This window comes from Tiliqua scincoides, chromosome 1 (assembly GCF_035046505.1).
Source record: "Tiliqua scincoides isolate rTilSci1 chromosome 1, rTilSci1.hap2, whole genome shotgun sequence".
NCBI lineage: Eukaryota > Metazoa > Chordata > Lepidosauria > Squamata > Scincidae > Tiliqua > Tiliqua scincoides.
In genome coordinates this window covers 215,289,015-215,309,123 of record NC_089821.1, presented here as the reverse complement: position 1 = coordinate 215,309,123, position 20,109 = coordinate 215,289,015, and the positions used below count along the sequence as shown (strand labels likewise).

The 20,109-nt window shown below is 42.4% G+C and overlaps 1 protein-coding gene across 3 annotated transcripts in view; it reads right to left on the bottom strand.

The window, feature by feature from the left end:
• The window catches only part of MTHFD1L (methylenetetrahydrofolate dehydrogenase (NADP+ dependent) 1 like), a 134,937-nt gene that overhangs the window by 52,698 nt on the left and 62,130 nt on the right, over positions 1-20,109 (bottom strand). For all 3 annotated transcript variants that reach the window (XM_066611295.1, XM_066611297.1, XM_066611296.1), the window contains 2 exons: positions 5,115-5,254; positions 1,950-1,991 (listed from right to left, as the gene is read on the bottom strand). In XM_066611295.1, the coding sequence (XP_066467392.1) occupies positions 1,950-1,991; positions 5,115-5,254 (182 nt within the window). The remainder of the gene's footprint in view (positions 1-1,949; positions 1,992-5,114; positions 5,255-20,109) is intronic.

Below are 20,109 nucleotides of genomic sequence, written 5' to 3'. Positions count from 1 at the left end.
CCAAAGTAGTGTTCATCAAACCACATCTTAAAAGCATCTCTGGATTAAGAGCAACAAGGCACAAGCTAACCACTCAGTTCCCCTCCTCTAACCCACAGCTCCACCTAAAGGGTTTACATGGTAAAATGCAATTCAAGAGACATTTCTTCGTAGCATTTCTTTTTCAAAAATTCTTAGTTGTTTATTCCTTACCTCTTAGAATGTTGTGTTAAAAGTGTGGCCCAGAACATCACCAGATCCATAACTGGAACATGAAGTCTGCCCTGCTGAAAAATTTTCAGCCCTATTCTGTCTGAGACACAAATCTAATTTTGAACACTGCTAATTGACACTTCTCAAAAGATTTACTTGTAGAATTGGAAGACAGTGATTGTCAAGTGACTTGCTCACAAGGGACTATTATTGGTGTGCTGGGCTATCAGAGCAGTGAAAATGCTGCTTCACATCTTCTTGGAAACATTATAATGAGTTCATGCATTTATGTCCTCTGAATTCTCTGAAGTACACAGAATTCTAGATCAAGGTCTAGGGGGATTGGCTACAGGAAGGAGGGGAAAAGTAAGAATATAAAAGTAAGAACCAGCTGAATGTTGGGGTGGGAGAAGAAGAGAAAAAATATTGAGAAAGATAAGGGGGGAAAGAGAGAGTAAGCACAGAGACAGGGCAGTGTGGCATACCATGAATATGATCCATGTCATTCCTCCTGCTTATGACACCAAAATTCTACAGCTTGATGTTTTTGTAGCGTTTGCAAATTTGGCCACTATGCTTATTAGTACTAGTCACTAGTTAATAATAGTACAGTAGCGAAAAAATCTACAGGCGAATGTTTCTTTGTGACGTTCTGACCAGCGATGGGCCGCATATATAAAGGTCCACGTGGCCCATCACCAAACACTGTCCCCCCCCCCAAGCCTCTGGAGCTGAGAGGAACTGTGTTCCCGTCGCCTCCGGGGCTTTTCTGAGCCCCGAAGGCCATACCTAGCTGCTGCAGCCTCTGCAAGGCTCAGAATGGCCTTTTGGGCCAAAAAATTGCAACTTCAGGTTTCCTCGAGAAACTAGAAGTTACTTTTCTGCATTATAAGGCATTCTGAGACCTGGGGAAGCCCTCCAAGCCCACGGCTTCCCTGGGCCTCAGAATGTCTTTTAAGGCCTCCCCCCAAAAAGCAGGTCCGGTTTCCCAAGGAAACCGGAAGTTTTGATTTTTTGGCCAAAAAGGCCATTCTGAGCCTTGCAGAGGCAGTGCACAGACACATGCTGCCTCTGCAGAGCTCACAAAAGTCTCTGAGGCAGGGGGAGCACAGCTCCCCACGGCTTTGGAGGCTTAAAACAGGTGACGCCATTTAATGTCTGGAGTCACTTGACACTTGTATATGTAACCAATATACACCTGTCCATGTAACCATTATGCAGTAGTAGATTATGCCCCACTGGATATTTATTGCATGAACTCTTGTGGGCAGGAAGTTGCTGCTACTAAAACCCTAAGGTAGACAAAGTGTTCCTGAACATCAAATACCATGCACTGAGGGAAACATAAGGGAGAAAAAAATCTAACAAGGTGACATGACAGTATCTTGATTGCAGAAGTGTGAATCAAGACAATCTGAAGCTGACATATCATATACTTTTGCAACATCCCACGTGTTTTTGTTAGCAAGAGCATATCCCCAATCTCTTATCTACAACAACAAAAAGTCTAGGCAGGTACTCTGCATCGTTACAGTAGATCTGTGCAGCACTTAAAGTGAAAAATACTTTTTTTCTGCATTCAGTTCTTCTAACCCATGAAAATGAAGTTGAGTTGTAAAATACATGGTTGCACTGACAAAGGTGTCTCTGCAGAGGGTAATTCTATTACTCTCTTGCCCTATCAGTCTAGTAACAACTAATAAGAGAGAGATAGTTAAAAAAAAAAAAAAGATTAAGGTTTCAGAAATTGTCCTTACCTCTTCTGTATATTCCTTCTTAAGAGGAGCACCAGCAGTTACCTGAAACCCAAAGCAAGCAGTTCACCAACAATGATCCAATAAGTCAGAGTTACCCAAAACTGTTTTCATGATTTCCAAACTGATAAAGCTTTAGAAATTAATGTTTGGATACATTTTTAAAAGCAGTAAATATCAGCATTTTTACATCTCTGTAAATATTACTATTTGAATTTTTAACAGTGAGAACTTGTCATAACCGGAAATGTCATTTAACTGTGCAACCCTCTTTCATAAATTCCTGTATTTGAGCAAACAAATTGCCACTGTAATGTGTTATGACAACATCTAGTTCTCTTCAAATTTAGAACTGACCAAGCAGAATTGGAAATTCAAGTCCTGAGTTATTTTTCACTAAACCTAAAAGTATAATAATTAAAGTGTGTCTGTTTTAATACTTCTGCATTGCAAGTGAAGTTACATTGTAGCAGGCTGGAGCAACCCATTATGCTGGCATACAGGTTACCAACTGCCACATTTGCCAAATGTGAATATATTTATTTGCCATCATGAATATTTCTAATTTTATGAAGCCAACTGCAGAGGAAGAATAGTGGCAGGTCTTAATCCTTCTTCTGCCAACTGTTTTCCTCTCACAATTCCATCTCTCTCTCCCCAATGCCTTCAGTGATTAGAAAGTAGCTCAGCTGGGTGAAGACTTGACCCAAGCAAGAAGAGGCTTATAGGAGAAAGACAACATGTAAGGGGAGGGTTAGGCACTCCTACTCCTTCCCAACAATTCCCCGCATTCAGTGTCAGCAGAGTCAGGAACAGTAATGAGAAATGAGCTGTTCTGACCTCATTTCAAGGGGTGGGGAGGTTAGGGTTCTCATTTTCAATTGGAGCATGAAGAGTTAATAAGAGTTAATGTGATAAATCTGGAAGTCATATCAAGTGCTATTTGAATCACTCTCAAAATGATGCTTGACAACGAATGCCCAGACTGCTTTGGTGCATAGAGGACTGCAGCTTATCTATCAGATATAGTGCTGTAACATTTGGTGGCAGGCTGCATCACTGTTGAAAGGTCCTTCTGGTAATGTAACAAGAGTTGTGTTTATGTAAGGGATTCTTGCTCAAGACTAACTCTCCTTTCGGTCCTAGAAAGAACTTCCAATTAGGGAGTTGTGCTCTGCCAAAACTAAGGAACCAACCCATTAACTATAACCCTCTCCAGACACTCCTTTTCACCAAGTCACTCCGTGCTGCTCAGCATGCTCTTCTTTCATTATTTTGTCCTGGTCTGTACTTGGCAGCTGATTAGTATTGCTTTCTCTGAAGGGGGTGTTGTGATCATAATAAGGCTGAGAAGGTGAGAGAGTTGGGGTGGGGAACCTCACTAGAACTGCTTCCCCAATAAGGATTGTCAGTAAATCTAACCACTAACCTCAGCTTTGAAATCTTATTTCTTGTCAACAGCTTTGTTGCTTAAAAATAATGACTAACAAGCATAAATCTGCTAAGCTGAGTTTGGCAACCCTTCAGAGTGAAAATATGAAAGTACAAAAAAGTCAAATTTCAAATGAACCAAATCCTAAGAACCAGCAGCACAGAACAAATGTGTTCTAAACCTCAATCAGAAAAGCAGAGGAAGGGGATCGAGAAATGATGAAGGCAAAGAAAAAAAAGCTCCAACTTATAAATTATATGCAATGTTGCTTTTCTTGCTTATGCTGCATTTGGTCAAGCAAAGACACGGAATCAAGTCTCCAAAGGTTTTGGTGATCTTGCAAAGCCTGCACAGAACTATTCAAAAGCAATCTTATTTCTACCAAGTTGTCACTCAAGAACTGCATTCCCCATCCCCAGCAAATCACAAATTCCATGGATAGGTCACCCAGCCTGCAAGTCTCTGAAATTTGGGAATGTGAAGGTATTTTTAGGGCTGCAATCCAGTTGCCACTGAGATCAATAGGACTTTACTTCCAAGTAAATAGGGTCATGATGTAGGTAAGAAAGGAAGATTGCAAGATATTAAACAGAAAAACATAATCTGCAGAAGGATTATAAAGCTGGCGATGGATATAGCCGAACATTCACTCTGTGAGGGTGCTTCAGCATGACACATGAAGCAGTGTACTCAAAACTGTAGCAATGAAGGTTGCAGGGGTGAACATGCAAAATGAAAAAAAAAAACAGGAAAAAGGAAGGGCATGAAGAGGCTTGAAAAGGTGAAAACAAGAAATATGTGCTAAATGCCAAAAGTAGAGGTGGATACAACTCTAGAGGGAACTGCAGACTGGCTGAATGTAACCCAAGTGGCTAGCACACAAGGTTGTTTTGGAAGCAAAACCTGTGCAGAGGTAAGAAGGCTGAACTAAGTAATAGTAGAGGGAGGACAATACAAAAGCCAAGAGGGTGGTGGTGGGATGAGCCAGGCTCTAGCAAGAAATTCTATTTAAGAAAAAAAAAAAAGCATGGATTCAAAGATGAAAGCCAGACTACATGCTTAGGTGACAGATTGAGAAAGAGGAAAGAAATGGAAGAAACTTGGAAGGGAAGAGAGATTTGGTTTAAATACATCTGCCTTGAGTACTGCTGTGATTTAGATCAAAAGAAGCCAACGTGTGAGCCAACCAAGTTAAAAGTATTACAGGCTTCTATGGAAAAACTGCAGAAAACAGAACTCCCTCCCATTGAGTTCAGTGGGTCTTATCTCTGAATGGAGTGTGCTCCTACATAACAGCACAGACTTGGGCAAACTGGAGGAAAAGCAGAAGATTTAAGGGATAGCAGCATAAAGGTGGTAGCTGAAACTAGGGATACTGAGGCCTCAAAGAGAAAAAAACCAAGACCTAGGGATAAAACAGAGAGGGAAAAGAAGATTGCACACAGACCCAATCCCTCCTCCCTAGATTTCAGTATTTTTAGAGACCAGAGCTATCTTCTTTAATATAATCTTAAACCATATAATCTCCAGGGATAATGCCACAGAGGACATCTGCATGATGGAAGACAGCGCAATGAGCAATGTTAATCAGTGTGCATTGATAGCTGTTCAAACAATGTTAAAATCAAAACTTTTATACATATTTCTCAGAAGGGCTGTTTTTTAGTTTTGTTTCTTACCCATAGGGAGTTCAGACAATTTATCTTTTGTTTTATTAGATAGGTACAAAAACTTACACTTGGCCCGCCTCCATGCATCTTCAAAGCCCTCACTGTAGCAACAAGCACAACCACACTGGGAACCAAGCCAGAAGCTCTGCATTTGATGTTGAAGAATTTCTCCATCCCAATATCAGCACCAAAACCAGCTTCGGTTACTAGAAGAAATAAAGGATTGCTTTAAAATTAAGAGGGATGAGCAAGTCAAGGAGATGTTTTCATCTGACTGTCACCCACAGCCCAGCGTCTCTTAGGCAGGCCTGGAGCTCAATGCGTGGAGGGGTTTTTCCTGATGGATGGAATACTTGAACAATTATCAAGCCAGGGGGGCATGTGAGAGACTTATTTTCAAAGAGTGTGGGAAACTCCTTCAGGCATGGACTTTGGGATCATTGCCTGTACTTTTAAATTTTCAAAAAACCCTGGTTTTATACAAGTCTGCAGCAAGAATGTTTAGCAGTCAACAATCTTGATTCCCAGAATAAACTTTCTTCTTTCCCTGAACAAAATGAACAAAATTATGTTCTTAGAGTACCATTAATACCATTCCAAACAAGTGTTGTTTTAAACTACACATATTTGGGATTAGAGCAGGCAAAATAATTCCTTTATCACATTTTTGCTTCACTGTCAGATACACAAAATTACAGCTGGTCCACACATTAACCCAACTTTGAGGTAGCTGGTTGACAAGGTTCCTGTACAACCACTGCTGCTTTCACCAGCTTTCGTGCATTAAACGTACTAATGTGTAGAGATACTTGCTGCATGGAGCTTTTAAATTGCATGGCATGTCTCCACACCATCGCTAGCAGCTGCCAGGAAAATGTGGTGCTGGTCTGCAAACTCTGCATGCAGCAAATTGCTCTATGCTGTGAAGATTTACAGCAGGGGTGCTCACACTTTTTTGGCTCGAGAGCTACTTTGAAACCCAGCAAGGCCCGGAGATCTACCAGAGTTTTTTTTACAATGTTCGCGCCATCATAACATATAACATTTATGTGTACAATGTATGTTGGTGTACCTTGCATAACTGCATGAGCCAATATTGCACAACACAACATAATTAAATGTAAACATTTTTTGTAATTACTTGTGTTTACTTTGATGACTTGCACTGAAGTGAATCAGCCAAGGACGCATAGTCTGGACAGTAGCTGCTGACAGCCAGCCTCAAGCACACTTCCAAATGTTCATCAGTCATGGTAGAACGGTACTTGGACTTAATGATCTTCATGTAGGAAAAGGCTGACTCACATAAATAAGTGGAGCCCTTCCTGCCTCAGGTGCTCTTATATCCCTGAGGGCCCTATTGCCTTCAAGTGGCTGCAGCTGTGCAGCACACTCTGCTGGATGCCCAGGCCTTACCCTTAAAGGGGCCACTGCTGACACCACATCTACCTCCTCACCAGATCTTCCTCGATTCCAATACAATTGGGGGGGGAGAGCAGATCTCTATACAGACCAGTGCAAAAACAGGGGAAAGGTGTGGGGGAGGGAAGATCTCTATATAGACATCACAGCAAGACCAGTGCAAAACCCCTTGCACACAGAACCAACAGATGGAAGTTGGGGGGGGGGCAGATCTCCATACATACCAGTGCAAAAACAGGGGAAAGGTAAGTCAGCCTCAGTAGAGTCAACAGGGCTCACTCCCAGGGATGCGTGGACTGGAGAGAAGCCTGCCAGCGGCTCCTCTCCAGGTCTACTCACGAGTCAGCCCCAGTAGAGTCAAGGGGGCTCACTCCAAGGGATGCCTGGACAGGAGCTCACTCCCAGGGAGCGTCACTCCCAGGACGGGGCTCACTCCCAGGGATGCTTGGATGGGAGAAAAGCCTGCCAGCAGCTCCTCTCCAGGTCTACTCACCAGTCAGCCCCAGTAGAGTCAACGGGGCTCACTCCCAGGGATGCGTGGACGGGAGAGAAGCCTGCGATCAACTCATTTTGCCTCGCGATTGACCAGTCGATCGCAATCGACATATTGAGCACCCCTGATTTACAGCATAAAGCTGTCAGATTATTTCCTGGGCCTCCAAACTGCTAACAAGACATGTAAACTGGCTTCAAAAATAAATGAAATTCCTCCAAAATATCTTAGGGCAGGGCAGTGCTCTGGGAAGCCATTTCCTGGTGGTGCCAACTCCCCTCCCTTGGGAGGGAGCACTGGGTCTCAGAACATTCACACTGGTCCGGGCTCCAGGGGAAGCTGCAGCAACTCCCTCCCAGCCAAGTAATAGTTCCCTCCCCACTTTGGCTTGCCTCTGCCTCACTCTCCTCTCACAGAGGGTGCTTTAAAGACCCATCCCATGCGGCGCTGCTGCTGCCACACAGAGAAAGCCAAATCCAAGCACCTGAATTGGGGACTTTCTGATTCATAGCCTAATGTGATTTTGGTGAACTTTTCAGGCTTGGCGTGTCAAAAATTCAGAAAATGCCTAAGTTTACTCTGCTAGCATGACACGCCCCTTCTGAATAAAAGAGATAAATTCTTTACTCATTCATTCATTCATTAAAAAAAAATACAGTCCAGTCATTTGTGGTGCTATGTATTATTTAGAGAAATGGCAAATAATTACAAAAATGAAACACCAGTAAAACAAAGTCAGTTATTCTTGGGTGCGTCATGTCAACCAAAACATTGTGGCACGTCACCTTTGACAGAAATATCATAGATGCTCTATAACTGGCCTAGCCCCTTAGATACTACAATATACTACCAACTCACATGCACGAAATGGAGATTAATCATTGTGTATTCAAAGCCGAGAAACAGTAGTGAGTCCAAGTTGATGTATACCATTACTGAAAGGTAAAATCTTCTGAATAAGATATTCATTAATAATTATAACCAGATCTTCAGGCAGATTCACAATAAGACAGAACTCTGTACTTTATTTTTCTGTGTATCTACACTTTCGATTTTACTAGGGTTGGGGTGGCTGATCATTCTTATACAGTCTGTTTTTCCTTGCTTTTTTACTACATTTCCCACAGCCCACCAACATTTAGTAAATTTACAAAGCAAGTACAGTTATGGTTCAGGCATAACTAATATGTAGTACATGGCCCTGAGTATGTCCAGTTTCTTAAGAACATAAGCATAGCTTGGTTAAATCAGACCTAGATCCAGCTAATCCACTATTGTTTGCATGGTGCTGGTAAGGCTACTAGTATTGGCTACCACTGTGCTGGTGGACCACAGTCTACTTTGTGCTTACCTGGGTCCTAAAAGAACCCTGAGTACTTACCTGGGTACTAAAAGAACATGAAGTCTCTCCCCCCTATTCCCCTGGAGTTATGCTGACATAAAAAACCCCCCCTCTCTTTTTCTCTGTGTGTGTTTCGGTCATATACTGCATGTCAGAATGTACACACCCACACATACATGATAATCTGAAAAGGGCACAGCTTCTCTAATGCAACAAATCCAAGCAACAGTGGTAAATTCATCTTTACAGAAGAGAGTGATGCCTTGCATCCTGAAAACTACAATTGTGTGCCCCCTCCTAAAAAAAAAAAACACAATCTCTGGATTCCACCCACCTAAATAATTACCGACCAGTCTCAATTCTTCCTTTTCTGGGTAAGGTGACTGAGTGGGTGGTGGTGTCTCAGCTTCAGGGGATCCTAAATGAGATGGATTATCTGGACCCCTTTCAATCCACCTTCAGACCAGACTTTTGGACAGAGATATCCTTGATCCCCCTGCTGGATGGTCTTCACTGAGGACTAGATGGGGGGAATGCATACCTCCTGGCCCTGTTGGACCTCTCAGCAGCTTTTGATACCATTGACCATGGTATCCTTTTGGGTCAGCTGGCCAAGTTGAGGATTTGGGTGCTGCCTTGTGGTGGTTCCACTCCTGCTTTGCTGACAGGTCCCAGCTGGTGATGCCGGGGGACACCTGTTCGACACACTGGCCTTTACAGCGTGGGGTGCCAAAGGGTTATATTCTGTCCCCCATGCATCTACATGAAACTACTGCGGGAAATCATCTGGGGATATGGAGTGGGGTGTCCCCAATATGCTGATGACACCCAGCTCTGTCTCTCCTTGTCATCTTGTTCCAGGGATGCTGTGGAAGTCCTGTAGTGCTGTCAGGAGGTGGTTGGGGTCTGGATGAGGGCCAATAGGTTGAGATTGAATCCAGAAAAGACAGAAGTCCTCATGGTCAGGAAATCCTTGGTACTGAGTCATCTGCTCACTCTGAATGCGGCCGCACTCCTCCTGCAGGAATGGGTGTGCAGTTTGGGAGTGCTCCTGGACTTGCAGCACTCCCTGGAGAGCAGATGACAGCGGGGGCCAGAGGTGTGTTTGCCTAGCTTTGGTTGGCGAGGCAACTGCAGTTGTACTCAAGTCAACTGGACCTGACCAGAGTGGCCCATAGTGACTTCAAGACTGAATTACTATAATGTGCTCTAGATGGGGCTGTCCTTGAAGATGGTTTGGAAGCTGCAAGTGTAGAATGCGGTAGCCAGGGTAGTTTGATTCTGTTGAACCACTGTTTCAGTGACTGCATGGTTTCCCATTTGTTTCTGGGTCCAATTCAAGGTGCTGGTATTGACCTTTAAAGCCCTTCATGGTTTAGGTCCAGGTTATCTGAAGGACCACCTTCTCCTGTACATTCCAGTCTGCCCTCTTATGGGGGCTCTCCTACAAGTGTTGCCTTTATCCCAAGTCAGAAAGATAGTGATGCAAGGGCAAGCCTTCTCTGTAGTAGCACCACAATTATGGAACTACTTACTGGAGGAAATAAGGAACACTCCCCCCCTTGTCTGGCATTTGGGTGATGATTGGTTTATGCCTGCCCCGTGTCTTTATAACAATGCTTTTGTGTAAATAGTTGTCCCCCAATGGTGGCATTGTTAATAATTTTCTTTATTATCTCACATATTGTATATTTTAGTATGAAATTTATAAGCTGCCTTGGGCATTTGCCTTGGCATAGGAAAAGTGGGGTATAAATATTTTAATTGTGATTCGATCAATCACAACAAAATCTTATTTAGCAAGACAATTCACACTTAACTTCTTCCTTAGCATCTTCTACACACGTGTTTTCTCCTTTATTTTGGACAGTGCTAGAAAAATCCCAGAGGCCCAGGTATGGACAACTGAAAGTGTAATAGTGAAGAATACTACAAAAAAAGGTCTATTGCAAAATAAAAGGCAATAGAATTCCTTAAAGGCTTAAGTGGACAATCACAAAAGACAAGAGTGCTGGCACTCCAACTTCTGAGACAGGAAGGAAACAGTATAAAAGCTGTTAGGATGAAGGCTACCAACTGCAAAGGAAATAAAACAGAGACTAAATGTGCAGATAAAGCTATGAGCCAAAACCGTGTACTCTGCAACCTGTTTGTGCTCAAATATTCAGCGCAATCACTTTTGCATTATTTCCTGCTTGTGAATCAGACTGTCAATGAAAACATGAGCAAACAGAGGTCAATGGGGCAAGGAAACTCCAAGCCAGGCTTCTTGTGCTCAGTAAGGACATGACTGAGAAAGTTATTTACACAGTTGTCCAAAAGGCAACAATCTGCTTTGTTTCAAGGCTCTGTCACACACCTGTACTTTGGAGCTGCAGTTTTTTGTCCTTAACAAAGGAAACAAGGGGTTAAAGTACACCAAAAATAATGAACATACATAACAAATTCAGGGCAAAATCCAGCCATTGTAAAGCATGTTTAAGTAACTTCAACATGGAAGCATCAAAGATGGGCTGAGCTTAATCAATGGGATTTGAATGACTAGCCTTGTTTTTTGCAGTCCACTTTGGGATCAGCTCTCCTTTTATTATGGGAAGCTCTGCAGCTCCTTTGTATACAATAATTTAATGGGGGTGGAAGCCAATCAGTAGATTCCCACATGTTGTTAAAGTTTAGTTTGGCCCCATATTAGGGCCATTTCTCTTGCAATCAGTCCCACAATTGGTCACTGGGAAAAGTTGAGCAAAGAGCAACAGAATGGTATCAGATCTGCCTTCTCATGCCAGAAGGCAGCATTAGGGATTCATAGAGAGGCAGCAGTAGGGATTCATAAGAACATAAGAAGAGTCCAGCTGGATCAGATCAAAGGCACATCTAGTCCAACTTCCCATATCTCACAGTGGCCCACCAGATGCCTCAGGGAGCACACAAGACAAAAAGAAACCTGTATCCTGGTGTCACTCCCTTGCATTTGGCATGGAAGAAATAGTCTACCACTAAAACCAGGAGGTTCCATATATCCATCATGGTTTGTAACCAGTGATGGACCTTTCTTCATAAATCTACCAAATTCCCTTTTAAAGGCATTTAAGCCTTCAGGTGTCATCATTGCATCTTGTGGCAAGGAGTTCCACAGACTAATGCTGGGTAAAGAAATATTTTCTTTTGTCTGTTCTAACTTCTGACACTCAACTTTAATGGATGTTCCCTGGTTCTGGTGTTGTGCAAAACATCCCTCTATGCATTCCGTGCATAATTTTATACATCTCAATCATTTCTCTCTCCCCCCCAGTGCCTTTTTTCAAGACTGAAGAGCCCCAAACACTGTAGCATTTCCTTGATTCACATTTGTCTCTTTGCAGACCAGATGCCTGCATGGGCTGTGTTCTCCTAGCTGCCAGGTCAGGTGGCAGTAGGAGAAGCAGCTACCCAATCAGAGGTCTAGCTGCTGGAGTTGCCTGCAGGTATTAATGTAGTTCATCCAATAGCTCAAAATGACCTAGGTGCACATTACTGCAGAAAACAAGAGAAAATACCCTAGACATGGACAATTTGCAGGACAAAACCTCTAGGAGCAACTCCAGCTTTAGATCTGAGTCATGAGGTTCACTGGACAGCCTATTGCAATTCAGTTCTGGGTACAGAAAATCTAAGGCAATTTCAGCAATTATATAGCAAGTAACCTGTGTTTGTCACAGTACACTAGAGGCCACTGCCAACTCTAATCAACCTGTATGATACAGGTATTTCTGAGCACCTATTTGTCTCAGTCACACTTGATATGTTCAAGCACACACTAAAAACGGCATAGGTCTATATCTGAAAAATATGACTTATTAAGAGACCTTAAAACAACATGTTTAGTGTCCCTGGTTATACACTGGTTTATTGCCTTCTTCACACTTCAGTTAAATTACTTTATGCACCTGACCTTGGTTATCCTACTACTATAAACATTTTGAAGAAGAGAACTAAAGCTGAAATAGAGCTTTGCTTTCTCTTTACTTTAATACTTTGTAAACAACAAATACATTGTTGTATTATCAATGAAAAGAACTTTCTCAACAATGACAAGAAAATAAGTAGAAGCCCAGGATAATGTATGGCAGGAAAAGGGACAAGAAAGACACAACAGGAAGAATGAAAGACAAATTAAGGGAAATGCCTTTTAAAATTTGTATCAGAATAGAAACCACATGCTAACATATAACATTCCCATTTTGGCTTTCTGATAGGAGAAAAAGACAAACATTCTAGAGATATGGCAATTGCCGTTTAAAACACCTATTCTCTCAGTAGACTTATTAACATAAAGAATGCTCTTTGTAAATATACTTTTTTAATAGAATAATATCTAAATGTAAGAAGGTGATTAATATCTAAATGTAATATCTAATACATATAATGTAATATCTAATATCTAATTTATTAGTATCTAATAAATTAATATCTAATTTATTATTAGATATTATAAATATTATAATTAGATAAATTATAAATTATCTAATTAATATCTAATTTATTAGTAATAAATGTAATATCTAATACTAATATCTAAATGTAAGAAGGTGATTAATATCTAAATGTAAGAAGGTGATATGGGAGGCCAAGCTAGACTATGAGGAACGCATGGCCAGCAACATTAAGGGGAATAATAAAAGCTTCTTCAAATATGTTAGAAGCAGGAAACCCGCCAGAGAAGCGGTTGGCCCTCTGGATGGTGAGGGAGGGAAAGGGGAGATAAAAGGAGACTTAGAGATGGCAGAGAAATTAAATGAGTTCTTTGCATCTGTCTTCACGGCAGAAGACCTCGGGCAGATACTGCTGCCCGAACGGCCCCTCCTAACCGAGGAGTTAAGTCAGATAGAGGTTAAAAGAGAAGATGTTTCAAACCTCATTGATAAATTAAAGATCAATAAGTCACCGGGCCCTGATGGCATCTACCCAAGAGTTATTAAGGAATTGAAGAATGAAGTTGCAGACCTCTTGACTAAGGTATGCAACTTGTCCCTCAAAATGGCCATGGTGCCAGAAGATTGGAGGATAGCAAATGTCATGCCTATCTTTAAAAAGGGAAAGAGGGGGGACCCGGGAAACTATAGGCCGGTCAGCCTAACATCCATACCGGGTAAGATGGTGGAATGCCTCATCAAAGATAGGATCTCAAAACACATAGATGAACAGGCCTTGCTGAGGGAGAGTCACCATGGCTTCTGTAAGGGTAAGTCTTGCCTCACGAAACTTATAGAATTCTTTGAAAAGGTCAACAGGCATGTGGATGCGGGAGAACCCGTAGACATTGTATATCTGGACTTTCAGAAAGCGTTCGACACGGTCCCTCACCAAAGGCTACTGAAAAAACTCCACAGTCAGGGAATTAGATGACAGGTCCTCTCATGGATTGAGAACTGGTTGAAGGCCAGGAAGCAGAGAGTGGGTGTCAATGGGCAATTTTCACAATGGAGAGAGGTGAAAAGCGGTGTGCCCCAAGGATCTGTCCTGGGACCGGTGCTTTTCAACCTCTTCATAAATGACCTGGAGACAGGGTTGAGCAGTGAGGTTGCAAAGTTTGCGGACGACACCAAACTTTTCCGAGTGGTGAAGACCAGAAGTGATTGTGAGGAGCTCCAGAAGGATCTCTCCAGACTGGCAGAATGGGCAGCAAAATGGCAGATGCGCTTCAATGTCAGTAAGTGTAAAGTCATGCACATTGGGGCAAAAAATCAAAACTTTAGATATAGGCTGATGGGTTCTGAGCTGTCTATGACAGATCAGGAGAGAGATCTTGGGGTGGTGGTGGACAGGTCGATGAAAGTGTTGACCCAATGTGCGGCGGCAGTGAAGAAGGCCAATTCTATTAGGATCATTAGGAATTGGGATCATTAGGAAGGGTATTGAGAACAAAACGGCTAATATTATAATGCCGTTGTACAAATCGATGGTAAGGCCACACCTGGAGTATTGTGTCCAGTTCTGGTCGCCGCATCTCAAAAAAGACATAGTGGAAATGGAAAAGGTGCAAAAGAGAGTGACTAAGATGATTACGGGGCTGGGGCACCTTCCTTATGAGGAAAGGCTACGGCGTTTGGGCCTCTTTAGCCTAGAAAAGAGACGCATGAGGGAGGACAAGATTGAGACATACAAAATTATGCAGGGGATGGACAGAGTGGATAGGGAGATGCTCTTTACACTCTCACATAATACCAGAACCAGGGGACATCCACTAAAATTGAGTGTTGGGTGGGTTAGGACAGACAAAAGAAAATATTTCTTTACTCAGCGTGTGGTCGGTCTGTGGAACTCATTGCTGCAGGATGTGGTGCTGGCGTCTACCCTGGATGCCTTTAAAAGGGGATTGGACAAGTTTCTGGAGGAAAAATCCATTATGGGTTACAAGCCATGATGTGTATGCGCAACCTCCTGATTTTAGAAATGGGTTATGTCAGACTGCCAATGCAAGGGAGGGCACCAGGATGAGGTCTCTTGTTATCTGGTGTGCTCCCTGGGGCATTTGGTGGGCCGCTGTGAGATGCAGGAAGCTGGACTAGATGGGCCTATGGCCTGATCCAGTGGGGCTGTTCTTATGTAATATCAAAATAAAAATCAGAATGAACCATGTGCCACTTGAAGCAGCTCATCAGATTTCTGGCTCTGTGTGTGTTTCAAAGCAATAACCACGTGCCCTCTGCTGCAGTACAAGTCAAGACTACATTAGACCTGACCAGAACGGCTAGAAGTCCTACAACAAAGGGACCACATGTAAGGCTACAAATAGGATTAGGGTAAGAACAATGTATTCATCTCATAGTCAAATGTCTTGCAAACACAGAATGATTTTGATGAGCCAAGTGGCCAGAATTAACTATAAAACAGCTCAAAATCAAAACAAGGCGTAGGAACTGCCAGACCCTAGTGGGAAACATGCCCATGAGGCTAAGTTTCAGGACATGAAACCGCAGAGGCCAGATTCTAAAACAATGCAAAAGGAAATGGAAATTCTGAATTGCTAGCTGCCATCTACTCCTGTGATGTAAACACTGCTCTCCGGGTGCAGCTGTCAGCAAAGAAATTCTGGAAAGGAAGAGTTCAAAGTCACAGATGTGCAAGAACTCCAACCCCACGGACCCAGGCATTCTGGTTGGGAAGCAATGCCTGCTGCCTGTTGTAAGCAGCCAAGTACCAGACTGAGCAGCTGCCAAAATAAACCAGGATGGATCATGATTCATCTGACAAGACACCACATTTATGTTACTACAGCCAAGGGTGAATGAACTCGCTGTTTGTGCAGAATGACCCAACATCTCCCTTTTAAATGACTGACTCCGAACATCATGCTCTCGCATCCAGTGAAATGTTCCAAATGATTCAGTAAACCTTTGACTTCATCTATGTCCCACTCAGCCAAAGCCTAATATTTGAGATGTTCCTGCTCAAGTTTTTATTTTCATTACACAAGTCTGTGCAGCCAGAAAAGACACACAGTATATAATATTACTACTCAGCATTCACATGAAGCTTCTTGAAGGTTCAGAGTTCTTCACATTTCTTATGCTTGCCCTGTAATGCTGGCCACTGTCATAACGCCCACATAACAGATGTAGGGAAGCTGAGAGATAGTAGCTACCTTGCACAACCCCATATTCTTAGCTATTATAGTACATAATAGCAGAATGCTGTGCAGCTTGGCACCACATCTGTGTGGCTCTATCTTAGGAAATTCTATCCTACTTGCACTGGGAGGATCCACACAATCACACAGATAGCATTCTCTCTCTCTCTCTCTCCCCCTCCCCCCCCCCAGATATCTATATGTGAAAAATGTGTTACAGGTATATCCCGCCTTTCCCTTCAAGGAGCTCAGAGCTGTATCAAAGAGGTTCCTAGGAGTTTTCATCCAGGACCTACCAAGCTACGACTTACTTAAGCCATTTCTGCCCAACGTTGCATATACACAACAGGGATTATATATATGTATATCTGTGCGCTGGGTAGTTAATGAGTTAAATCATCAGGTGTTTTGCAACCATTCTCTACGCAGATGCTTGTTTAATTTCCCCAGGCACACTCCCAGAAGAGGTTTAATGCAGCCCTGGAAGTTTTAGCTTTGATTGGTTGTGACAAGGAAGCCAATGCTCTGAATGTTCCCAACAGCTGTATGGGGTCTTGCTGCTGACATCACCTAGCTGCTGGTGCCAGCCCCACACAGCTGTAAATGACCAAAACAATCTCTACCAGCACTTGCAAAAAGACACAAGGGCTAAGAAAATGCTTTATTCTTTTAAACACACATACACACAGCAGCTGTTCTTCAAAAGGGTCTATAACCTATAAAGTTATAGGTTTATAACTATAACCTAACTATAAAGTTAGAAAGAAATACCAAAGCATAATCAGCTGAAGTCCAAAGCAGATGTGATGCAACATGCAGTTATGTGCATCTTTCCCACAACTTCTTTTGAAAGAAGATGTATATGCAGGGAGGGCAGCTCGCTCTTCAGGAAGATCATAGCAGATGTCACACCACTGAAGGCACTGTTGAATCAGAATGATCAATGCCTCTATCATTTGGTGCAATCATCCAGGACACAGCAAGTTTCATGTCATCAATTACAACAGTGCCAAGGCTGCATCTTAAATCAAAAGCTGTCCAAGCTGTTGTTTGGCCAGAAGGGTTCCTTCAACTGCTTTTCTCTTTTCCACCAAACAATGCAAATATATTAGAAGAGATACTTAACTCACATTTATTCCGGTAATCCTCTCTTTAGTGCATGGTAAAAGCATACTCTGTTCTAAGGATGGCGTACGGTTCTTTCCTCATTATAGTCACTGAAATTCCTTATCCTAGTGTAGTATCTGGGCCTGGATCAATGTATTTTGTCATATTAAATGCTAAGAATGGACTAAAGGAACTGACTTGATGCAGCTGAAGTCTTTAATGACTCAACAAAACTGACTTATAAAAACCATATCTTTGATCTGAGTTTCCCCACCCCCCCAAATCTTACTGTTGAGACTGTAACTACATGTTACACTTTTGCTTGCAAAAGTGCATATCAGTATCACAATCCCCCCTCTTGTTCAAAATGAAGAACCATTTCGGAAAAGTGTGATTGGGAGCAGAGGAGTAATAAGAGTAGAGAGAGGAGGGACACTTACACCTTTTGGGGCCCACCACAACCACTTCTGACACAGAACATCACTATTCCAGGCTGATTAATCTATCCCACTCTCCTTCCCCAAGTACAACACATAGATGCCAACCTACTTGGTACACCTCAATGTCCCTTGGATTTTCCTATGTTCAGTTTTGTTCACATGTAACTGCACTGCGGAAATGAAAAGCAGGTACTGCTGTTTTTCTCTCCATCACGCACATCTAACTGGAACTTGGTAACTCCTTTCTTTTGAGAAGTGATAGGAGTGAGTTGAGAGAAGCCTTTGACAATGCTGCTGCATTTGATTTATGAATTCTTAAAAAGAAAAAAGAGAGAGCCTGACCTCTAGTATTTTTGCCTGTGAGAGACAAAGAACTTCCCTGTGCTAGCTATATTTCACAGTGGAGAAAATCTGCTGAATTGGCTTGTATTAGGTCTATAAACTAGGATGAAAGATAGTGCTAGAGTGATATGCATTCATAGATGTCCAGCACAACAAACATTTCAATTATCTTCGTGCAGTGCACACCAATGCTTTATAAAAATGCAAGATAAAATATGAAAAAGGATACTGGTACCTATATATGAATGTACATTTGTGGGGGAGGGGGGAAGCAAATAACCTTCTACATGGCAGGAACATGGAGCCCTAACTCTAAATTCATTTAGCATACCATTAGAGAATTGAGATGGGGACGGAACTATTCAATCCACTTCCTTCTTCTGACCAATTGTCTGGTTATCCAGCAGGTCCCTTCGATTGAAAGTCTGCAGATGGTGCAATATTTGCCACAACAAATGTCGTAAAATGATCCCACAGGAGACTGCAGCATGGGTCAAACTTTTCTTAACACTGTGAAACTCTTACTACAGCCACTGAACTCAAAAAGGCTGATGCGCTAGGTTTTGGTTGTCTGCTGATGTTCTGCAGAACCGCTTCTCTCCAGGACTCCCACTCTTGGAACATTTTGGGTCCTACTATCATTACAGATGAATTGGTCTTGCTTCATCTGTTCTACAGAACCTACACGTTATCCACTTCATAATTATTACTACATATTTTAGCAATAAGATGAAATGCAATACCAAACAAAACAAACTAGCTAAGCGTCCCTCTTTGTATCACCACCAACTTTTACTTTAGGTTCCTCCCCCACTGCATTCCAATTTTCCACTGCCTCCCCATTCTCAAAAACCCCTCCAATAAATGGACAAGCTTGCTTCTTTCATTTGCCATGCGACTGTAACTAATGGCCCAAACCAAATCCTGCATAATTAGGACCGTGTCAGGGCAAGCTGCTGAGCTCTGGTGGAAAGGCTGAAGCCTTCCTGCCAGAGGATATCAGGAGGCTTGCCAGAGCAGGTAAGACTGGTGCAGGGAGTGGAACAGAGAGGAGATGGGGCAAGGGATGGGTGTAACAAGTCTGGAAAAGTGGTGGGACTGGTAGCAGTAGTGCACGCTGAATCCCGAGCCCCTTCCCCAGCCTGATCTGCCTGCAAGCAGCAACATAAACTTGCACCAGCAATTCAGCACAGGGCCAAGTTGCCCCATAGTGGTTACCACCTGAGGCAAGGGGAAAAATGTACCCTTACCCTGAAGAGACCTCCAGCAGCTGAAAATTCCCTGAGAAATGCAGCATTGAAGCAGGTGAGAAACCTAAAAGAAACAGCTGAAAACAACTTCAAAAGGGTGGAGTGTTTCAAGTTAATCACTTTAAGGTGCTTTTATAGATTCGCACAGCACACATGACTTCTGAATAAATGACCCACAGCACAAAAAAATTTTTTTTTTACTTCCTTGAAGTAGTATGTAATTAAATAAATCAAAAATAAAATATTAGGTTACTGTGGAAAGTTCCACTGTCAAAAGAAAATGAAGTTAAAATGCCATCAATTTCAATTGGTTTAACTGAGTTGGCATTTACTGATGCAAGTTTCAAGATAGTGGCTCTGCATTCTATGAACAGCATTAGCTTTTGTTTGCTTAATAGAAAATTTGGAATACAGGTCAGGGATTAAATATTTTTTGTATCATGGACATAAACCCATTTTTTCCCCCTAAAGAGTGATACATAACAGAGGACAAACTGCCATTTCCCTATACTACTTAATTAGATAGTGACCTTAAATTTTCAATGACTTCCACAAGCCATTTGCATTCATTGTCTTCCCATCTGTGCAGCTGCATGCAAGTTTGTGCAACAGGGTCACCTGGTCAGCTTTCAGAAGCAAATGCAGCTTTGGAAAGAGTGCTTGTGGACAGTGTCAGGAAGGAAAGGAAAACAAGTGGTGCTTAATTAACCTTTTCTACTTCGTTATATTTCTAAGGTAATGCCCAGAGAGTGCCAGTCACACATTTGTGAAGGTAAATATGTAACTGTGACTGGGGAGGTGGACAGACAGGATGGGGGAGGCAGTGGCAATTACTGAAAAAAAGGACAGGAAAAGGGTTAAGCATTGTCACACACATTTCTCTATGACAAAACTTTGTCTCCAGAGGCTGCTCTTGATCACATATACAAAAGGATGTGATGATTGACAATGTTGTACTGCAGTTTGAATTGTCTAGAAATTCAGTGCCAAAACCGAGTGCTTCCAGTTACCACCTGCATTTCTCAGTGTTGCTTGCATGCATATTGCTTGCACATT